At 38.4% G+C, this 22,859-nt stretch overlaps 2 protein-coding genes across 10 annotated transcripts in view; one reads left to right on the forward strand and one right to left on the reverse strand.

The window, feature by feature from the left end:
* The first annotated feature begins 993 nt into the window (after nt 1-993).
* On the forward strand, nt 994-3,648 carry LOC127449412 (relaxin-3-like). Its single transcript, XM_051712820.1, has 2 exons — nt 994-1,418; nt 3,203-3,648. Exons 1-2 carry the CDS (start codon nt 1,232-1,234, stop codon nt 3,346-3,348), a joined length of 333 nt encoding a protein of 110 aa, XP_051568780.1. The 5' UTR covers nt 994-1,231; the 3' UTR covers nt 3,349-3,648.
* A 250-nt stretch (nt 3,649-3,898) lies between these two features.
* Nucleotides 3,899-22,859, reverse strand: part of LOC127449398 (SH3-containing GRB2-like protein 3-interacting protein 1) — a 102,519-nt gene continuing 83,558 nt past the window's right edge. For 8 of the 9 annotated variants that reach the window (XM_051712798.1, XM_051712806.1, XM_051712799.1 and 5 more), the window contains 7 exons: nt 22,191-22,302; nt 21,517-21,672; nt 13,930-14,062; nt 13,150-13,352; nt 12,717-12,781; nt 12,392-12,556; nt 3,899-6,398 (listed from right to left, as the gene is read on the reverse strand). In XM_051712798.1, the coding sequence (XP_051568758.1) occupies nt 6,376-6,398; nt 12,392-12,556; nt 12,717-12,781; nt 13,150-13,352; nt 13,930-14,062; nt 21,517-21,672; nt 22,191-22,302 (857 nt within the window). In that variant the 3' untranslated portion in view covers nt 3,899-6,375. The remainder of the gene's footprint in view (nt 6,399-12,391; nt 12,557-12,716; nt 12,782-13,149; nt 13,353-13,929; nt 14,063-21,516; nt 21,673-22,190; nt 22,303-22,859) is intronic. The other variant, XM_051712805.1, reaches the window with a different exon arrangement.

A 22,859-nucleotide genomic window follows, 5' to 3' on the forward strand; every position in this document is an offset into this window, starting at 1 on the left:
ATGTGTTGAGTTTTTGTGAGAACTACAGATAGAATTAAGTGTGTTCTGTGTTAAAAGAGAGAGTTTCATTACTATTTGCCCTCCACACATTACAGCCTATCTGAATCTGAACCACATCACACTTTTACAAATGACTGTCATTACTGAACTATTGTTCACTGTTACATCTAAGTAAAGCTCTCTAATCTGAGTGTTTTTTAGTGCAAATCAAACAAGTTAACGATGAGGATTCAACCCAACTGATATAAGCAAATAAACGGGACAGCTTTTAAACAGAACAGCTCTGACATGATAGCAGGAAATGGATCTAGCTCGTTTGCTAATGCATAGTCACTGTTTATCCATATGGCCATTTATTCATACATTTAAAAATGCATTTGCCATATGATGTTTTGCATTGGAGGACATCCCAAGCACCATGAGCATAGCTCTCAAAAGATGAAGTTTCACATTAAATATAATTAGAAATGATAAACATTAATAATAATTTCAGTTTTTAATACAAGCATTGTTTTTTGATGGAAAGAAATGCTAACTTTTTACTTGTTTTTGTTCCTGTTTTAAAACATCAGTAGAACTTGATGTGATGTCCCACAAAATCTACTTAGCTTTTATATCTCATTTTGTTGGTGGACATCATACTGTTAGCCATCTCAAAGGACATGTCGATCAGGTCATAAAACCATAATGGCTCATATTATGCACTCCTTTTCCTCATAGACCCACTAGGTTTAAGGGACAGAATTTGATGGTCAAATCAGCAGATAGTGGACATCTGTTTTGCTTGGGGAGCAGTGCTGGTCTTTATGTGACTAGATTATCCATTCATTAAGGAGAATATCACTGCAATGAGACCATTAAACTGAAGATGTTAAGAGACAACAGCTTGTCCCTTAGGATGTAATTTAATTCCCGATTGGGGCAGTAAAGCACCTAAATACCTCCTGCCCTTTGCTTTCAGATCATGTGCTGATCTCAGGGAAGAATCGGAAACATAAAGTTGTTTGACTTGAGGGGACCACGAAGAAAGTGTTGGGTGGGGGTTTGGACAGGATGGCAGACAGAATGGAACCGTACGAAATCCCACCATAAATTGGGGTCACATCTCTTGATATAATCAGACACTCACTAGACTTGAGAGAGGTTGATGACAGAGAACATTCAGAGGACTTAGAGCGATAGAAGGATAGCACAAGGGCAGAACAGCAGGAGTGAGGTTGCAGAAGTCACAATGAGAACATTACATTCTCCTGCGCTATTGCTGCCGGTTCTGCTGCTGTGGGCTGTGTGTAGTGTTTCTGAGATTCAGGCTGAGGTAAAGACCGTGAAACTGTGTGGCCGAGAGTTCATCCGTGCAGTCGTCTACACCTGTGGGGGCTCCAGGTGGAGGAGGTTGAGTAGTCTGCAGGATATGGAAGGTGAGACAGTGTATGATGTGCTTTTGTCGTCAGGTAACAGTAATTGACTGAGTAAACTAAGATCAATGTTGATTCTGAAAAAAAAAAATATATAATTTGCATCTTAAATGTTCATTTCAGTGTTGGGCTTTAGAACAATTTTTGAAGTAATTATGATTTTACTGAAGTAAGCCTAATTGATTTTATTTAAAAAATATTGTTATTTGTCTGTTTAAATCATATAAATCCAGTTTTAATGGGATATTACACATTTTGTATTTTTATTTTCTATTTAGATTTTTTTTTATACTTTTGGGGCTACTTTTTGAAACATATTGTCTGTTGCAAATCTGTTTTTGAAGATAGGACTTTGAAGATACTTTATAAGTAATAATTTATCCTCTGCAAATTTGTTAATGAAACTTTTGATTTAATGCAGAAAACAAGATCCGGTAGATGTCATGCATGATTTTCTATATAATCACCGCTGATGTTATGATTTAAGAGATATCCAAGCATTTCTTCCTCTTTCTGACCCCTCAAGCCTGATGATATTTAACAGAACACTGGTTTAATCGTATTACACGGTGTACTCAATGAGGTCAAGTCCCCTCCAGTCAACAGAAAAACAAGGTCTGGTGATATTACATTCCTATTAGACTCAAACACAAGCGGAGTTAAAGCAGGGAACTCCTGTGGCATTTTCAATGTGCAGGAAACATGCACTCGTGTCTGAGAAAATGTTGTGCCTGTCATCATATCCTATGTTATGTACTTGAATTTAATATTCCAAATGGTAAAATTGAAGATGAATAACTTTAGATGTAAAATCAGATATAAAATTCAGATACTGACACAATTAAAACAAAAAACAAAAAATCTACAAAGTAACATCCTTCAATAATTTTTACAGAGCATTAGATGTGGCAAATGAGAAAATATAATAATTATTAATAATGTATATATTAATACAATAAGTGTAATGTAACCCTCTTTGCTCAAGGTCACAATGTCAACAGTGCCAGATTGTGATCAAAGGAACTCCCCAGTTTCTTGATAAAATAAATGATGTTAAAGGGATACTTCACCCAAAAACAAAAATGCGCTCATCATTTACTCCATTTACCCTCATTACATCCCAGATGTGTAGAACTTTCATCTGTTGAGCTCAAAGATTTGCTTTGTTGGTCCATTCAATACAAGTGAATGGTGGGCAGAACTTTGAAGCTCCAAAATGGACATAAAGGCAGCATAAAAGTAATCCATACGACTCCAGTGGTTAAATCCATGTCTACAGAAGTGAAATTATAGGTGTAGGTGAGAAACAGATCAATATTTAAGTCCTTTTTTTAATATAAATTCTCCTCCCTGCCCAGTAGGTGGCAATATACACGAAGATTGTGAATGGCCAAAAGCAAAAGATTTTGAGATGAAAGTGAAGATCTATAGATCTGTTTCTCACCCACACCCATATCACTTTTAAAAATATGGATTTAACCACGGGAGTCGTATGGATTACTTTGCTGCCTTTATATGCTTTTTGAAGCTTCACAGTTTTGGCCACCATTCACTTGCATTGTATGGACCTACAGAACTGAGATATATTTCTAAAAATCTTTGTGTTCAGCAAAATAAAGTCATACACATCTGGGATGGCATGAGGGTGAGTAAATGAGAGAACTTTCATTTTTGGGTGAACTATCCCTTTAACCTGCAATTTCAGAGCCTTTTCAATGCAACTTTTTTCTTGTATATGTCTGTTAACCTGTTACAGTTTTATGTATTTTGTGTCTGACATTCCACAGGGCTTTTTAACGGAGATCCGAGCAGTGCCGAGGATTTTAATGAGAGTCTGGGGTCTGATCTCACCAGGCGAGACATGAATCACGTGCTGACAAACATTTGTTGTCAGGTTGGCTGCAAGAAGAGTGATCTCACATTTCTCTGCTGAGGACTGAATCTTCACTTTTCTATGTCTGTATTTTTTTTCCATGTTCAGTTCTCTCTTTCTCAAGCTGAACATGAAGGCTTCTCATTGAATTTAGTGTACAGTCAGTTTTAATTAAATTGATCTGCCAGTATATTAATCTTATTTACAAAGAACCCATAGCTCATTCTGGATTACACTTGTGCCTTAACTTGCACTAGAAGAGTGGTTTAATACCAACACCAGTGACATTGCATGTTGAGGTGGAAAGCAGTAATTATGGCTCTGTAAAGTTTTTTTTAATTTTATTGTAATTTGTGAACGTTTGTCAATAAATGCTATTGCATGTGTAATGTTAACTATTTCCTTTATTACTTTTAAATTGAATCTTTTAAAATAAGGAGTCAGGTGGCATGTTTGTCTAAGCCGTTAAATACTGACCTCTGTAAATCACCAATCATTTTTCAATATTTTATGAGTTTCAGTTGTTAAATATAGCCAAACATTTTAGACCAAAGCGAGTCAAATATTTCTGTAAAAGAAAACTATGAACATAACACACATTGCATCCACTTATCAGGCTTATATTTTTATTGTTTTGGAAAGAGCAACATAATCTCAGTGCTGACTTTGTTGACATTGTTTGTACAAACACAGCTTGCATGTTGCTAGAAATATATGGTGATATGTCTATAGTAACCAGACAGCGCACGCACACGCACACACACACTCAAACTCTCCTACAATGTCACACACAATTCAACATTCACACAGTTTTACTTAGACTATCTAGACTAAAAGACATGAGTTTTCTCACCTCTTTTGTGCATCTGAATGACATTTCACTTTGGACCATGTAGACATACTGATTAAGCACTACACAGAATTTAATTCAAAGGTTTTAGGCTCCAATTTGTTCTACCATTTAACTCCGTGCAATAAAAACCTGTTAGTTACAGTGATCAGAAATTATGCAACGCAGTGTTAAAGGGATAGTTCACACAAAATGAAAACTCATCATGTCATCATTTACTCACCCTCATCTTGTTCCAAACCACTGTGACTTACTTTCTTCTGTGGAACACAAAATTGAGTTGTTAGGCACAATGTTAAAGGCTGACAGCCTCAGTCACCATTCATTTTCTTTGCATCTTTTTTCTGTGGCTGTCAGTCCCTAACATTCTGTCTAGCGTTTACTTATTGTCTTCCATGGAAGAAAGAAAGTCATAGTGGTTTGAAACAAGATGAGGGTAAATAATGACACGGTTTGTATTTTTGTATGAACTATCCCTTTAATGGACAACACACCATTTGTCCTAAAATTTAAATGTAGATGGAAACAAACCTATGGGTCACAAAGCACCAGTATTCTCTTCAAACCGTCACAACGTCTACATCAGACGCTAAAAGATCCATACAACCAAGATGTTTGTTCTTAACATTGAACATCAGAGCATCTAGAAAGTTAAATAGTTAACACAGTGTTTTTTTTTTTCTTTTCATTTTTTTTTCCCCACAAGAAACAATATTTATTTTCACTTTATTCATAGGTTTAAACATTTTAAAAATATGCAGATTATTTTCTCTTAAAGGACAATTTTGGAGATTCACATACAAACGAAAAAACAAAACAAAAAAAAAAACACGATTTGGTCATTTAACCACTCAAGAACCTTGTCATCTCACAGAGACCGTTACCATTTGCAAAATAAAGTAGTTCTCAAGCGCAGAGGTGGTTCGGATAGGGGCTCATGCTCAGGACACTGAATAATATGTGCTGTGGGAAGAGAGGCTGGACACAAACACGTTTGCGTGAATTATAAAAGAATTTACAATGTCCAAAAGCTTTCAACTAATAGTGCTGCTATACGTAACACTGTAATAACATTAAGCATGACGCAACTAGGTAGATACAGTATCCTGTTTTTGTCCGCCCCTTTAAACATGACCCCCGTCCCATATATAGCGTAAATCTTCTGTTGCACTTGAGTAAAAAAAATCATATCTGAAATAAATTTAAAAAGTATACCTTAGCATCATACTGTACACAGTTTACCCAACTACACAGATAACAAAAAGTCCAAATGTTTAACTTTAAGGATCTTAAATTGTGATTCCATTCAAAGTCTATTCATATACAGTTTACCATGAATAAATAAAAATAGAATTATGTCATGTACTCTGATGTCTAACACTGTTCCCACGGGAACAACAAAAAGGCTATTTAACAATACAAGAAAACACCAAACGGCCTTCAAGATATACATTATAATTTTTTTTTTTTTTTGAGGAACATTGTTTTTGTGTGTGTGTGTGTGTGTGTCTATTGCAAGCAGGATATTTTTAAAGCTGTGACTGTCTAAAAATTCTGAACCCCCCCCCCCCCAAATAATTACATATATATGTGATTTCTTCTGATTTCCAATTAATGACTTTATCCTGACTGTATCGAGTAAATTAAAATGAGATATTCCTGAATACCTTTTCAAGACTAATTAAGCTTTAGCAATACCAAATCCTGTACGGACCTCATACTACATGCAACGATATAGCGCCATCTATTGGCAGAGAGGCTCATTCCTTTTACAGTATGTTTTAGAGTCAGTACCATACTAAGAACTTTAGATAATTTACTACCTTTTCTGAAAGCTTGATACCTCTGACAAACTGAATGCATAGAGTAATAAAAACATTACATTTTTAGTATTCCTTTTAGAGAGGGATACAGAGATATTCAGGTTCAGGTAGGCACAGCCAACAACACACTGGACAGAAATAGAGGCTAAACCTTAAGAACAAACCCACTGCTGTAATACAGATGTTGTTAAGTAAATACAGTTCAAAAATATAAGTAGTACACCCTAAAACGGTCCAAATTTTTATAATGCAACTCGTGTAATACTGCTGGAGTGTGTGAGGTCCACCTGCATTGTACTTCTACAACGGTTTATCCAAAAGGTCAGGTAGGGGTCAGGCTCTCGATCTGTCCTGTGTTTTAAATATTCATAATTGGTCCAAAATACACAGACTTGTATGGATCAGAGATGTTGTTTAGATATCTGCCATGTATTTTCCTACAAAAATAAAATCACAAAATTACAAAAAAAATTTACTCTTTTAAACAAATTCACTTTACCTTATTATTATTATTATTTTCACAATATATTGGTAATCTCAACCTAATTGAAAGGTCAAGCAATTCTCCTCAATGAAGGTGCAGTCACAATAGATTGTGTGCTTAATTCACTTTCAGGGAGAGTGGAAACGCAAGCATATGTGAAGAAGTTTGGTGTTCTGCTGTGTAGCAGAACCAGGTTTTGGGAATAGAGGATCCAATAATAGAGGATCTTAATGTCACATTCAAAATATAGAAGCTTGAGGGAAAATTATGTAGTAAATGATGTATTATCATTTTTTGTTGTTTTTTTGGGATATTATTTATAAAAAACAAAAGCCCAAGAGTGACATCATATCTTGCTTGTGACATTTGAATCAATGACAGAAGTAGTTTTGAATGTTCAAAGCCTAATGTGACTGCATCTATTATATATACACTCAGTGACCACTTTATTAGGTACACCTGTACACCTACTTATTCATGCAATTATCTAATCATCTAATCGTGTGGCAGCAGTTCAATGTATAAAATCATGCAGATACAGGTCAGGAGCTTCAGCTAATGTTCACATCAACCATCAGAATGGGGAAAAATGTGATCTCAGTGATTTCGACCATGGCATGATTGTTGGTGCCAGATGGGCTGGTTTGAGTATTTCTGTAACTGCTGATCTCCTGGGATTTTCACACACAACAGTCTCTAGAGTGTATAGAGAATGGTGCCAAAAACAAACAAAAAAATCCAGCGAGCAGCAGTTCTGCGAACGGTGTAGGGCTTTACTGGTTGTTTAGATCAGTGTTACTATCAGAAATAATTAATAATTATTTCTGTAGTTATTAATTAATATTTAAATTAATTAATTGAATCTAACTCATTAAAACCTCATATGGGGCTCCAGTAAATGTAGTGTGCTATGTTTAGGAGCAAGTTTGGTTATTAGCAATAATTAATAATTATCAAATTATTAAAATCAATAGAACATTGATGAGAATCAATCTTAGCTTTTTTAAATCCTTTAAATTAACAATTATCAAAGATATTCGTTAATTGTTAACATCGATGAAACATTAAAATACTAGCTTATTGATCATTCAAATTCAATCATCAAAGATAATTATCAATTATCAAAAATCTAATTTTATATTAATAATGATTAACATTGACGGGGCACCACCCTGGAATCAGGGACTAATAACCAGATAGTAAAACAGTCTCAATATTAGATTATTTTCTTAGGAAAATCGACATCCGAAGAATATCGATTTTCCGGAAAAAAAACAATGAATGAAGGTTTGAATCCGAGCACTGACATCCCGTCAGCATGACACAGACGTATGCAAAACAAACCAAAACACTTCTCTTTGTAATATAAACAAAGTTTATTTATGCAATAAGTAATATCAATTAATAATTAATACAATGCAGTAAATAATAAACTTCCGACTTACAACTACAAACTAAACAGTGATATGATTAGATATGGAAATAAAATAATCCTATAACACAAAGTGTGTGTGACAGTGTGTGTGTGTGTGTGTAAGGAGGGACGCGCACAAAATGGCGGACGTGACTCTCGTGGAGAGTATGTCACGCGAGACTTCTGGCCAGGGAATATGACCGCGAATAGGGGTGGAGATGGCATCTACCAGTTACTGCGTGTATCCGCTTGTACGATAGCTTAAATGCTAAATCCCAGCTTTGTCCCCAAGCTATCTACGAGCCAAAAATGTGTGCCAGAATGATTGTGAGGGGTCGCGTGCGTGTATGTGTGCGTGTGTGGTTAGTACGAGAGAGAGAAGTGACGGCCCTAAAGCCGATTTCGCGATCGTGGGAGAGAAAGCAGCTGTTAGTTCATCGCTCAGAGACGCGGTGGACGGCTCGTAAACAGTCCCGCGCTATTTGACTCTTTAATGGATGAACTCAGTTGCTGTCTCACCCGCGATGGCGAAATTGCACAACAGTCCAATTTGGTTGGACCACAATACAGCAAAACAAATTCGTGATAATTAATACCTTGAGTATTAATAATGAGCGGACATGGCGGTCCGTAAACTGTACAAGCAAAAACTTTGAAACACAAGAATAACACACTATAATATTCTATTTCTGCCCAGACGTAAACCTCTTGCTTGAATCGCATGAGGACACAGGTAGAATGTGTTTTCCTCCGTCCTTTAACTCTGACCCGGTCCCTAGAGGCTCGGGTGATGACGGGAGGCCGTTTCCTCACTCTGTCAGCGGGTGGTACGGCTGTTGATTCTCGACGGGCTGGTGGAGAACTCAGAAATGTCGACTTGAAGATGGAAGAGAAATCTTTAATGTCTTCACTTCTGTAGGCAAACGGATGAAGATGCGAATTGCTCGGCGGTCTCCTTCGGATCTGTTAGAGTGTTCGGTTGAACACAGAGTAATCTCAACTCGTCCACCGAGATGGAGATTGTATGGCCACAGTTTCAAGTCGGACGTTACTTCCTTGTGCTACGAGGTTGCACCTGAGAGCAGCGATAAACTACGTCTATACTCGGTGAACAAAGTCGCTGGAAGCAAATCCCGAAAGCATTTCAGAGGTATTTCAACTCCTGATGATGTCATGTTTGAGGGACGTTCTGTTGTGTGCCTCATCCAATAGGAGTTGAGAGTTCGATCCTTTAGTGAGCAAGGCTTCATGGGATTTGTAGTCTTTTTTGGACTCCCTTTGTTTGATTTTGCCGTGATTTTTATCAGTAAGATTTACGACTTGGAATGTGGGGGCTTGAGTTAGGTTTTTACGACTGTGTTAGGCCTGCCTTTGTCTTCTATCCGAATACATGAGGCCCAACAACGGAAACGCCTTGTTGATGAGAAAGGTCAACGGAGAATGGCCAGACTGGTTCGAGCTGACAGAAAGGCTACGGTAACTCAGATAACCCCTCTGTACATTTATAGTGAACAGAAGAGCATCTTAGAATGCACAACATGTCAAACCTTGAGGCGGATGCGCTACAACAGCAGAAGACCACGTCGTGTTCAACTTCTGTCAGTCAAGAACAGAAAGTTGAGGCTGCAGTGGGCACAGGCTCACCAAAACTGAACATTTAAAGACTGGAAAAACATAGCCTGGTCTGATGAATCTCTGTACACAGATGGTAGGCCCACTGCAGCCTAAGCTTTCTGTTCTTGGCTGGCAGAAGTGGAACCTGACGTGGTCTTCTGCTGTTGTAGCCCATCCGCCTCAAGGTTTGACATGTTGTGCTTTCTAAGATGCTATTCTGTTCACTACAAATGTACAAAGAGGTTATCTGAGTTACCGTAGCCTTTCTGTCAGCTCGAACCAGTCTGACCATTCTCCGTTGACCTCTCTCATCAACAAGGCGTTTTCGTCGCAGCACTGTTGCTCACTGGATGTTTTTTTGGCACCATTCTGAGTAACCTCTAGAGACTGTTGTGCGTAAAAATCTCAGGAGATCTGCATTTACAGAAATACTCAAACTAGCCCATCTGGCACCAAAAATCATGCCATGGTCAATCACAGAGATCACACTTTTTTCAAATTCTGATGGTTGATGTGAAGATTAACTGACGCTCCTGACCTGTATCTGCATGATTTTATGCATTGTACTGCTGCCACATGATTGGCTGATTAGATAATCGCATTAATAAGTAGATGTACAGGCGTACCTAATAAAGTGGTCACTGAGTGCTTATATATATATATATATATATATACACACACACACACACACACATATACACACACACACAGTTGCAATCGAAATTATTCATCCCCCCAAGACAGTAAGGATTTACAAAGGTAAGCTTTTCTGATGACCCAGAATTTTTAAACTTTACATCTATATCAGTTGAGTGACACATTCAAAGTCAAAGTGTGAATATATAACCTAATATTTCTAAATAGCAGGATTTTTTTTAAATACAGCCATGTCATAATTGTTCAACCCCTATTGCATGTAGCGGTTTCTTAAATATGTAAGGATACACAAGTAATTGTTTTAAAACTAAATTAAGTTATCAGTCTGCAATGGCACGTATTTAAGTTTTAAAATATAAGTTTAGCGTTGTAAGCAAAAATGTATTTCTATGCAAAAAATGCAATAAAAAATAAGCCATCTCAAAAGCTAATAGAGAAGATTATTTCATTACACAAGAAAGGTCATGGCTAAAAGTGCATTTCCAAGGCACTTCAATTTCCAATAGACAAAGTTGGCAGCACCATTCATACATTTTTAAAATATGGTACAACAACAACCTTCTTGGGGTGTGGAAGAAAGCAAAACTTCACCAAGGGAAATGTTGACTTGAATATTCAAGAAGTAATTAGGAAAGACCTGTGGAGTCCTGGAAGAAGGTTTTATAGACGTATGACACCAAATTGAAAATGAGTTTTAGACCCATGGGTCAGCAGTACATCTGGAGTAAGATGACAAGGTGATGACAAGAACGACACCATCCCCACAGTCAAGCATGGAGGTGGGTCAGTCCTGTTATGGGGGTGTTTTGCGGTTGCAGGAAACGGCTATCTTGACTATGTGACTGACACCATGGATTCTTTCAGGTATCAGTCAATTTTGGCGTGAAAATGTGATGCCTTCAGTGTGTAAATTGAAGCTTGGTGATCACTGGACTTTCCAGCAAGACAATAACACCAAGGATACATCCAAGTCATCCAAAATCTGGTTCAGGGATAGGTCGTGGAATGTCCTTAAATGGCTCTTTCAGTCCATCATTAAAATTCCCATTGCAAACATTTGTTGGGATTTCAAGGAAGCAGTGGCAGCACAGAAACCAAGGAATGTCAATGAGCTGGAAACTTCTGCTCATGAGAAATGTGTAAAAATTCTAATAGAGAGGGGTCCGAAGCCTGAGAACACTTACCTGAAACATTTATTTGCTGTTATTACGGATAAAGGATGCTCCACAAATGATTGACTTTGGGGGTTGAATATTTTTGACGTGACATTTGTGGAGAGAATTAGTTATTTTTTGTTTTAAAATTTGGGTAAACTGAACTCTTTGTTCTCAAAATCACTCAATTGTGTATTAAAAACTTTGTTTACTGAGGTTTTAGTTGATGTGTTTTAATTCACATCATCAGAATGTATTGCTGGTCAGGGGGGTTGAATAATTTTGATTGCAACTGTATATTTTATTATATATATATATATATATATACACACATACATACACACACACACACACACACACACACACACACACACCAATCAGCCACAACATTAAAACCAACTGCCTAATATTGTGTAGGTCCCCTTTGTGCCGCCAAAACAGGGCCAACCCTACCCAACCTATTCTTCTCACCACAATTGTACAGAGCGGTTATCTGTGTTACCGTAGACTTTCTCAGTTCGAACCAGTCTGGCCATTCTCCGTTGAACTCTCTCATCAACAAGGCATTTCCGTCCACAGAACTACCGCTCACTGGATGTTTTTTGTTTTTGGCACCATTCTGAGTAAATTCTAGAGACTGTTGTCTGTGAAAATCCCAGGAGATCAGCAGTTACAGAAATACTCAAACCAGCCCGTCTGGTACCAACAATCATCCATGTGATTATCTAATCAGTCTATCGTGTGGCAGCAGTGCAGTGCATAAAATCATGCAGATACAGTCAGGAGCTTCAGCTAAAATTCACATCAACCATCAGAATGGGGAAAAAATGTGATCTCAGTGTTTTGGACCGTGGCATGATTGTTGTTGCCAGATGGGCTGATTTGAGTATTTCTGTAACTGCTGATCTCCTGAGATTTTCACACACAACAGACTCTAAAATGTACTCAGAATGGTGCCAAAAACAAAACATCCAGTGAGGGGCAGTTCTGCAGATGGAAACGCCTTGTTGATAAGAGAGGTCAGCAGAGAATGGCCAGACTGGTTCGAACTGACAAAGTTAAATAATATAGATTTTTTCTAGATCATTACTGATAAAATATTCTCACCTGCTGCAAATCTCTTCTTGATGAGGGAGAAACGATATCCAAGGCCGACCAGCTCAATGTCACAGCCTGACAGAGTGCTGCCCTCACTAGTGAACTGCACTGCCACTGGGGCGGGCTTACTGGGACCCTCTGACAGCTGGAAACGGGCCAGCAGTGATCCCACTCCTGGACAGAGGAAGAAAAGAGTAGACGAACAATGAGAAGGGAAAACAGACAGGCGGAAATGGGTAAGATTATGTATAAGTGGATAAAAGATGAGTAAATCTGGATTATTATAGAAATAGTGATATATACACAACATTCTTTTGTAAATCATGAATCTCACCTCCATTCTCAGACTTCTGTGAAATATCCGGAATCTTCCATAAGATTCTCTGCTGCTCTGCATTCCTTTAAAGATCAAATAGTAAAAATTCTCAAAATTACCTCTTTTTACTATGACCCAATCTTTTTAAACAGGGCCATAGCCACCATAGACACTGAATGCCCCCCAATATTCAGATTAGTGGCTGACCAATATGGGTTTTTCAAATACCAATTCCTAAAATGTTACCTTTTTCTTTAAATCATTATCATCAAACTAGCATTGAAATCTGGGATTTCAGTGTGAAACCTTACAACACATAATCTAATACTATCCCCTTTTTTACACCCTGAAACTAAAGTTTAATCATAATGTCTCATTTTCACAATGAATTGAATATTAAATAATTAAACATAAGCCCATAAACAGAGGAGTCTAGCCCTTGATTTCTCACCAGGCAGCTGGGGGAAGCACAGCCTGCAATTTGTTGACCCCTCCATCCACTGGGATTAGGAACTGAACATTGTTGAGGGCAACGGGAGTGGTCATGGCCCCACCATTGTATTTGTAGTCTATCCTAAGATCGGTACTGGTTGGCTCACACCTCCAGCTCATGGCCAGATTTAGAGGAGTGGACTGTGGACCCTTCGGTAACACCTGATACACACACAGAAATTAAGATATAAGACACAACTGAAGATCTAGAAATGAATCCTTGTTGTTCATATGCTGTCTAGTTATAAACAGCACAAGGACTATGGTATTATGTTAGATACTGTAGTGGTTCTCATAGATAGTGGCTTATCAACTTGTAATAAGGAAGAGAAAGCACTTCCTGTATCATTTGTTGTTGTTGTCAAAGGCTGTGTGTCCAATCAAACTCTGTATTTTGGCACAAATTCATGTCACTTGGTAGAAACTAGCTAAATTAGACAGGTGCCAACATGGAAAGTTTGTGTGACATGCCCTTATCCTTAAAAATCTCAAAAACAAACAAAACTATGCTAGGTAAAAGGAAAAAAAGTGATGACTTTTATATGATAAACAATACTGTGTTGAGTCTCCACATTATGTCCAAAGTAAAATCTGGGTTCTGAAGCAAAACCAGTTGAGAACCACTAATGTAAGAAATCAGTAAAGACCTATTCTAGATCTGGGGATTCTAAAACCGTACAGTATATGTCTACTGCACTTGTGCCTTTGAGTCTGGTAAATGTTGGTTAGAGGTTCTCACCTGATATTTCAGCATGTCTACATTGTAGTATGTTGCCTGTGGTTTCTGATCTGCCACCTTCTTTAAATGGGTCATCAGGTTTGGCATATTCACCCAAAAATCCTTTGAGTTCGGATTGGACTGTGTGGTGTCACTGTAAGAAATTTGAAAATGCATTCACTCTTCAAATCATGCTCCGCTGTAATCCAACATAAATCTGATTATAACATCTGGTTCATATTACTTTATAAAACCAATAGTTCTGACAGTAAATTCTGATTGGATGAGGCACTTTCAAAGTGGCTTTTAAAATGTGTTTAAAATGCAGATAAACAACTGAGACCGCACATTCTACAACCCCAATTCTGAAATAGTTTAGACAGTATGAAAAATGGTAACAGAAACAAAAAGCAGTGATTTGTAAATTCTATTCTCCCTGTGCTATATTAAAATCACTACCACAACACATTATTTGACGTTTTACCTTGTGATTTAAATTATTATTATTGTTTTTTTATACACAAATTTCAAATCAGATGATTGTAACACGCTCCAAATAAGTTGGGAGAGTCGAGTGTTTACAGCTGTGTAACATCACCATTTCTTCTAATAACACTTAAGCGTTTGGACACTGAAGACAAAAGTTTAGCAAGTGGAATTGTCCCCCATTCATCCATTATGCACAGGGCCTTCGTTGCCGTATTTTGCGCTTCATAATGCACCACACACTCTCAATTGGAGACAGTTCAGGACTGCAGGCAGGCCAATTTAGCACCCGCATTCTCTGCTTACACAGCTATGCACTTGTAATCCGGGCAGTATGTGGCTTGGTGTTGTCTGGCTGGAAAAAGCAGAGACATCCCTGGAAAAGTATCTTTCTGCATTAATGGTACCCTCACAGATGTGCAAATTACCCCTGCCTTGGGCACTCACACAACCACATACTATAACAGACAGTGACTACGTTTACATATATACCAGAAAGTGGCTTATTGCGTAAAAGCAGGTTATTGCAAGAAAACAGCGTTCCGGTTTACATATACTGTATAAGCGTCGTACTCTTTACTCCCGGCTCGGTCAGTAAGCTGTTTTCTTCACATCAACATAATTTCTCTGTAACGCTTGTGTAAATAACAAACATGGGATACAAGGAAGACTTTGCTATTTTATTTTCATTGCTTTAGTTTCAGATATTGCAGTGTTGTTGCTATGTGTATCTTGACTGGGTGTATTGGTACGACTAGGCGTGATGACTTGGGTTGGTATGACAGCTTGACTAAGTGTGGTAGTTTGATTTGACATAGCTGCTTGACTGAGTGTAGCGGCTTGAACTGACATGGTGGCTTGACTTGACTTGACTTGACATTGCAGCTTGACTAGGTGTCAGTTCACCTAGGCATGATAACTTGACTAGACCTGGCTGCTTGACTTGGCATGGTGACTTGATTAGCTGTGATGGTTTGGCTTGGTGTAATGGCTTGGCTTGACTTGGTGGCTTCACCAGGCTTGGTGGCTTGATTAAGTGTGATGGTTTGAATTGGTGAGAAGACTTGACTGGGCGTGACAGAGACAACTTGACTTGAAGTGATGACTTGACTTGATGGCATGACTTGATGTGGTGGCTTGATTTGGTGTGATGGTTGGGCTTGGTGTAATGGCTTGGCTAGTCTTGGCATGGTGGCTTGATTTAGTGTGATGGTTTGGCTTGGTGTAATGGCTTGGCTTGACTTGGCAGCTTGACTGGGCTTGGTGGCTTGATTAGGTGTGATGGTTTGAATTAGTGAGAAGACTTGACTGTGCGTGACAGAGACAACTTGACTTGAAGTGACTACTTGACTTGATGGCATGACTTGACTTGGAGTGTCGGTTTGACTTGGTGTGGTGGCCTCCTTGCGGTCGGCAGCGGGAACGGTCTGCGCCACCTGGTGGTCGGCAATAAGAACCTCCTGGCCCATTCTGCCTGCTTCCAACACATGAAATTCAAGAACTGACTGTTCACTAGCTGCCTAATATATCCCACCCCTTGACAGGTGCCACTGTAATGAGATAATGTTATTCAATTCACCTGTCAGTGGTTTTAATGTAACATTAAAACCACCTGCCTAATATCGTGTAGGTCCCCTTAGTGCCGCCAAAACAGATCTGACCCATCGAGGCATGGAATCCACAAGACCTCTGAAGGAGTCCTGTGGTATCTGGCACCAAGATGTTAGCAGCAGATCCTTTATGTTCTGTAGGTTGCGAGGTGGGTCCTCCGTGGATTGGACTTGTTGGTCCAGCACATCCCATAGATGCTCAATAGGATTGAGATCTGGGGAATTTGGAAGTCAAGTCAACACCATGAACTCTTTTTCATGTTCCTCAAACCATTCCTGAACAATTTTTGCAGTGTTGCAGGGCACATTATCCTGCTGAGAAAGGGAATACCATTGCCATGAAGGAGTGTACGTGGTCTGCAACAATCCTTAGGTAGGTGGTATGTGTCAAAGTAACATCCACATGAATGCCAGGACCCAAGGTTTCCCTGCAGAACATTGCCCAGAGCATCACACTGCCTCCGCCGGCCTGCCTTCTTCCCATGGTGCATCCTGCTGCCATCTCTTCCCCAGGTAAACGACGCACACGCACCCGGCCATCCACATGACCAGGCCACTTTCTTCCATTGCTCCATGGTCCAGTTCTGACGCTCACGTGTCCATTGTAGGCGCTTTTGGCGGTGGACAGGAGTCAGCATGGGCACTCTGATCGGTCTGCAGCTACACAGCCCCATAAGCAGCAAGCTGCGATGCACTGTGTGTTCTGACACCTTTCTATCATGGCCAGCATTAAGCAATTTGTGCTACAGTAGCTCTTCTGTGGGATCGGACCAGACGGGCTAGCCTTCGCTCCCCACGTGCATCAATGAGCCTTGGGCGCCCATGACCCTGTCGCCGGTTCACTGGTTGTCCTTCCTTGGACAACTTTTTGTAGGTACTAACCACTGCATACCGGGAACACCCCAAAAGACCTGCCGTTTTGGAGATGCTTTGACCCAGTCATCTAGCCATCACAATTTAGCCCTTGTCAAAGTCCTTCAGATCCTTACGCTTGCCCATTTTTCCTGCTTCCAACACATGAAATTCAAGAAATGACTGTTCACTTGCTGCCTAATATATCCCACCCCTTGACAGGTGCCATTGTAACAAGATAATAAATGTTATTCACTTCACCTGTCAGTGGTTTTAATGTTGTTGCCGATCAGTGTAAAATATATATATATATATATATATATATATATATATATATATATATATATATATATATATATATATATATATATATATATAAATAAATCACTGCACCAAGTTTTATTTCAGTAATCCTCCTTATAATATTTTGAATGTCCCGTTTCATTTTTTACATGATTAAAGGATGAAGAGGCATGCATATCATACACATTCATATTTTTCTTCTTATTTATATCATTTATTTGTCTTTTACAGCATGCCATATTTCAAACATGTCATATTTAAAATCTGAGATACCTTTCCTTTTTGTCCTCTAAAAACAAATATTATAATTTTCTTATAGATTTAACACAACACATTTTTTTTCTTTTTTTAAAATTATAACAAAGTTTACTATTTAGTCTTTCAAGAGGAAAGAACAATAATATTCTAAATATAACACTTTGTAAAGTTTCTGTCAGATACATGAGTGCTTATGACATATTTAACCCGTAAAGCTTAATGTATAAAATTTGATACACATAATTTCAACATAGTATTGTATAAACTTAAACATAGTGCTTTGAAACAACGACAGGCTACTCTTATAAAGCAAACATTTATTGTCAAAAATGTCAATAACTAATTATAATGTTACCTTGAAATTTTAAAATAAGGTGTCATTTATCCCAACAGAGTTACTTTTCGCACAAGTCTGCCACTATTTTTTAACTGACCGATTAAAAAAAATTAAAACCATTGTTTTCTACAAATCACCACTAGAGGGTGCCATAAACATGTGAAACTTACATACCATGGGGTTTGGCTTATTTGCTTGAATAGACAATGAAACAGCGGAAACCTCAATCATTGTGTATCATATTTGATACACATGGCGTTATAGGGTTAAGACAGTGACGTCTAAGGGATCAGAGATCATGCACATTCAGAAGTGTTTTCCAGCAGGACAACACCAAACCACATACTGCCCGGATTACAAGTGCATGGCTGCGTAAACAGAGAGTGCAGGTGCTAGATTGGTCTGCCTGCAGTCCTGAACTATATCCAATTGAGAATGTGTGGTGCATTATGAAGTGCAAAATACTGCAACAAAGGCTGTTTAATTGCGCAGCTGAAGACCAAAATAATGGATGAATGGGGCAAAATTCTACATGCTAAACTTAACAAACTCGTGTCTTTAGTGCCCAAATGGTTAATAAGTGTTATTAGAAGAAATGGTGATGTTATACAGTGGTAAACACTTGACTGTCCCAACTTTTTTGGAGTATGTTGCAATCATCTGATTTGACAAAAAAAGGTAAAACATCAAATAATTTGTTGTAGTGCTTTCAATATAGCACAGGGTGAACAGAATTTACAAATCACTCCATTTTGTTTTTATTAGCATTTTCCATACTTTCCAAACTTTTTCGGAATTGGGGTTGTATATTTATATGCCAAAATGCTACACTGCTTGGTAATCGTACATACAGTAGCTACAGTTAAGCTAACGAACTGTACGTTAACTGTACTTGGTGATTTATTCCAATTAATATTCATAAATGCAACTATTTATTATAATTATAATAATTATATTTATTTATCATACATTATATATTTTGCACATATACAGTGAAATTCTTTTTTTTTTTCACATATCCCAGCTAAGCTGGGGTCAGAGTGCAGGGTCAGCCATGACACGGTGCCCCTGGAGCAGATTGGGTCAAGGGCCTTGCTCAAGGGCCCAACAGTGGCATCTTGGCAGTACTGGGGTTTGAACCCCTGATCTTCTGAGCAGTAACCCAGAGCCTTAACCGCTGAGCCACCACTGCCACCCCTTGAACATTGTGTCTTTTAAGATATTGCTGTTATAAAAGCAATAAGCCACTCAAGGCCATACATTTCAGTATTTTACCATGGTTAAAGGGTTTTATGTTATGTTTAAGAACACTGCTTACCTGTGGTAAAATCACTGTAATGTATGGCCTTGAGTGGCTTTAATCAACATTTATCCAACATGTTTAGCCATATAAGATAACCCGTACACAGTAAGATCACATCCCCTCAGACCGATTACACCACACTACCCCTTTGATTAGTCATACGTGAGTCACACTCAGCTGACTGTAGCCAACACACCGTTATGAATCATGAGGTCAAAGACTGGAGTTACAAACTCTCCTTCAATTACCAATTACCTCCATTACCATTTACCAAAGTAAATAAGTAAGGTATAATGTCCAGTCAGCCAGTCATTATCGCAAAATAAAGCCTGATGCAGACCAGATATGAAATATCGATGAGTTGACATTATTTTATCATACCAAAGAGTGCTACGAGAGAGGAAAGTACCACAGTGTAGGATATTGGTTGCCAGAGGTCAGATATGTTGTTTTAAAGCAGGGGTCGGGAACCTGTGGCTCGCTGGGTGTCTCACCATTCACCAACACATGATTGTTTAAAACTTTCTAGTGATAATTTTCCAACAGAAAGTGTGGGTGTGATTGCAAAGCTTTAAGTCAATGACACTGTTTTGATTTCCTTTCTTCCGAATTTGTCATACAGCCTACTCCTGGTGAACAAGGTTCGAAATGAACACCCGCCAAATGCGGATTTTCATGCGGAGTATTTTGCTGATATGCCAGCCACTGCGGAATGTGACCAGTAAGACTTCTCGGAGTGATACATTACAAGAAATTAGATGCAAAGGCGCACATTTGATGAAACGTGATTATATTTTGAAGAACAGATGAAAGAAAAGCCGCCAATGCACGTCTGATTTTATATGTGTGCAGTGAGCTCTACTATTCACGAGTGCAATGAAAGCGCTTCTCCAAGACACACACATTCATAGAGTTCTGGGCCTCGTTTCCCAATAACTATTGACCTTAGCGGTTAAGAGCATTTTCTACGAGCAATTTTATGAACGTTCGTTATTTTTGTGCGCCCAGGGTGTGATGTAGCACCCGCCACCTGCAAAATGCAACGAGGCTAATTCAGTTCGCGAGCTCCTCGTCCAAATGTATTTTATGCGAGAGTAATTTTGCTCATCTACCCGCAACAGGTGGGTGACCTGTAAGACGTCTCGGAGTGACACATGACAACAAATGCTGTTAGTCAAAAAGATGCACTTGAAGAAACACACTTTATTATATTTTTAAGAACAGACAAAAGAAAAGCTGTCAATGCTCGTGTCTGATTCGCTGTTTGTTCAGAGGCGTGCAACAGGACCCTGTCTCGTGGAACAAGCGCATGTAAAGAGTTATCACTCCCTTTTCTTGGTTTCATTCGACTGAAAACTGTTTAGAAGAATAATGTAATCTATGAGAATGCTGCACATGATCTCCGATCATCTCGTGAGGTGCTGTGAGTTTCGCTTTATTTCCACAGAGCAGTTCGCTCTTACACATTGTGAACACAACTCTGCAGGTCCAGTAATATATACAGATATCTTTGTATTAAAGAAACAAAGACGAAAGTGATTAAATCACAAAGTAATACAAGACACGTTCACCTTGAACCTAAAATTGAGTTCTATTTTCTTTTCTTTAGGCAGCATAAACTGTATTACCAAAACACAATACAAACACATTCGATAAGAACACATTTGGCAGCATTTTTGGGAACACAAGGGAATTTATTAGGCTTATTTATTATAATACTTATTATAATTATCTTTACATTTATAATTGTCTTTAGTTCTTAATTTGTATGCTAGTAATTTTTCACCTGTTGCCGCGTACTGATACTTGCGTAATGGCAAATGGGGTCGTTGGAGATGTTTGGATTTGGGGAGGTGGTTATATATAAGATATTTTATATTTTCACTTCGTTATTTTTATTGCTTTTTTCGTTTCGTTTAAAGTGCAATTTGAATTTAGAAATGTCTTTTGTTTAAGTTTTTCATGTTTCAATCAATTACATTTTTAAAGCAAAATCAATAAAGCAAAAATATTCACCGACCTTGGGGGTTGACCATATAATCGGATATCACGGTATTTTAAAGGCGATTATCATTAATATTTTTTACATATCACCCAGCCCAAAAGGGAAGTTACATTTTTCATGAACAATTGTAAAATTAAGTAATTCCATATTGCGACATGTTACCAATTAATTTGTGCATATTTGTTTGTTTTTGAGTAGTCTATGGGCAATATAAACATTTTATTTTATTAAAAAACTTTGTTTTTGAAAATAGTAAATTATTCGTTTGGTATAGCTCTTTCAAAAAAATGCATCAACCAAAAATTAACTTAGTGAAAAAAGGTTCCCGACCCCTGCTTTAAAGTAACACTGACCCCACAAAGAACATAATAAACACATTTTAAATCAATACATTTGATTAAAATTATGGTCTGTGAAGGTTCTGTTGAAGGTGACGTTAGATGAATGTTGTTACCAGCACAGTAACTGGGGGTTAGGCAGAACGTGTTCCAGGCGACTGTAGTTGGTTATGCTGAAGGTTAGCACAGCAGGCGAGGGGTTATTTGCAAAATGCCTTGTGATCCCTGCTGGGAAGGACAACACCATCTCTCCAGTGATCTTCACCACACACCTTAGAAAGCAACATTATTAGACATGTACATGAGTACACAGGTTTGGTAAGTGTGAAACAGTGTTAGAAACAGAGTGACCATCATAACATCTCAAATTTGCCAATAAGATGTCGGTGAGAAAGAGACGGAAAGAAAAACAGAGGTAGAGACACAGAGAGAAAGAGAGAGAGAGAGATGATGGAAAAATTTGGTTTCAATACTGACTTAAAGCATATTAAGACTGTGGCTCAAAATATCTAAAATCTTCCCCTTTAGATATACACAGTAGCAACCCAAAATGATCAAACCTAATATTCGCAAACAGTACAAGTTACTCTAGCTGTGTAAGTCTGCCATGGTATTAAAATAAAAGCCTTAAAACATTTTCTCACAAATCAGTTTGAATAAACAAATATTACCAGTACACACATATATATATATATATATATAAAAACTATGAAATAATATTTTGTGTAGTACCACAAATTAGGACTACAATGCTGATGTGGTTGTGAGATTTTAAGATAGTGTCATGTACTTGTTAGGGTCAGCTCCTTTGAAGTAGGCACTAACTGTCTCTGTGAAAGCTGCAGCCACAGGCAGTGTGTCCTGGGCCCCCATGGTGAGTGGACTGGGCCCTCGAGAACAGCCTGAGTAAACACAAACATGCGCACCAATGAAAGCAGTGAAAAACATGTTTATAGACATAATACAATTTCGAACAGTCAGTGAGAGATTAAATAGAGGCAAAAACATAGAATACATAAGGTAGCTGTGATAAAGTATGAGAGAGATGGAAACATACAAACAAAGAAAACACCTCATAGATAATGAGACGTATACCGATCAGCCACAACATTAAAACCGCCTGCCTAATATTGTGTAGGTCCCCCTTGTGCTGCCAAAACAGCTCTGACCCGTCGAGGCATGGACTCCACAAGACCTCTGAAGGTGTCCTGTGGTACCTGGCACCAAGACGTTAGCAGCAGATCCTTAAAGTCCTGTAAGTTGCGAGGTGGGGCCTCCATGGATCGGACTTGTTAATCCAGCACATCCCAATGATGCTCAATCGGATTGAGATCTGGGGAATTTGAAGGCCAAGTCAACACCTTGAACTTTTTGTCATGTTCCTCAAACCATTCCTGAACAATTTTTGCAGTGTGGCAGGGTGCATTATCCTGCTGAAAGAGGCCATTGCCATCAGGGA

The sequence above is a fragment of the Myxocyprinus asiaticus genome, chromosome 12 (assembly GCF_019703515.2).
Source record: "Myxocyprinus asiaticus isolate MX2 ecotype Aquarium Trade chromosome 12, UBuf_Myxa_2, whole genome shotgun sequence".
In the NCBI taxonomy this organism is placed as follows: Eukaryota; Metazoa; Chordata; class Actinopteri; order Cypriniformes; family Catostomidae; genus Myxocyprinus; species Myxocyprinus asiaticus.

Bases quoted from the DNA above. Each gene is read 5' to 3' on its own strand.
- LOC127449412 (XM_051712820.1), top strand. From the start codon at position 1,232: ATGAGAACATTACATTCTCCTGCGCTATTGCTGCCGGTTCTGCTGCTG. The intron at 1,419-3,202 runs GTGAGACAGTGT...GACATTCCACAG, and splicing joins TAGTCTGCAGGATATGGAAG to GGCTTTTTAACGGAGATCCG.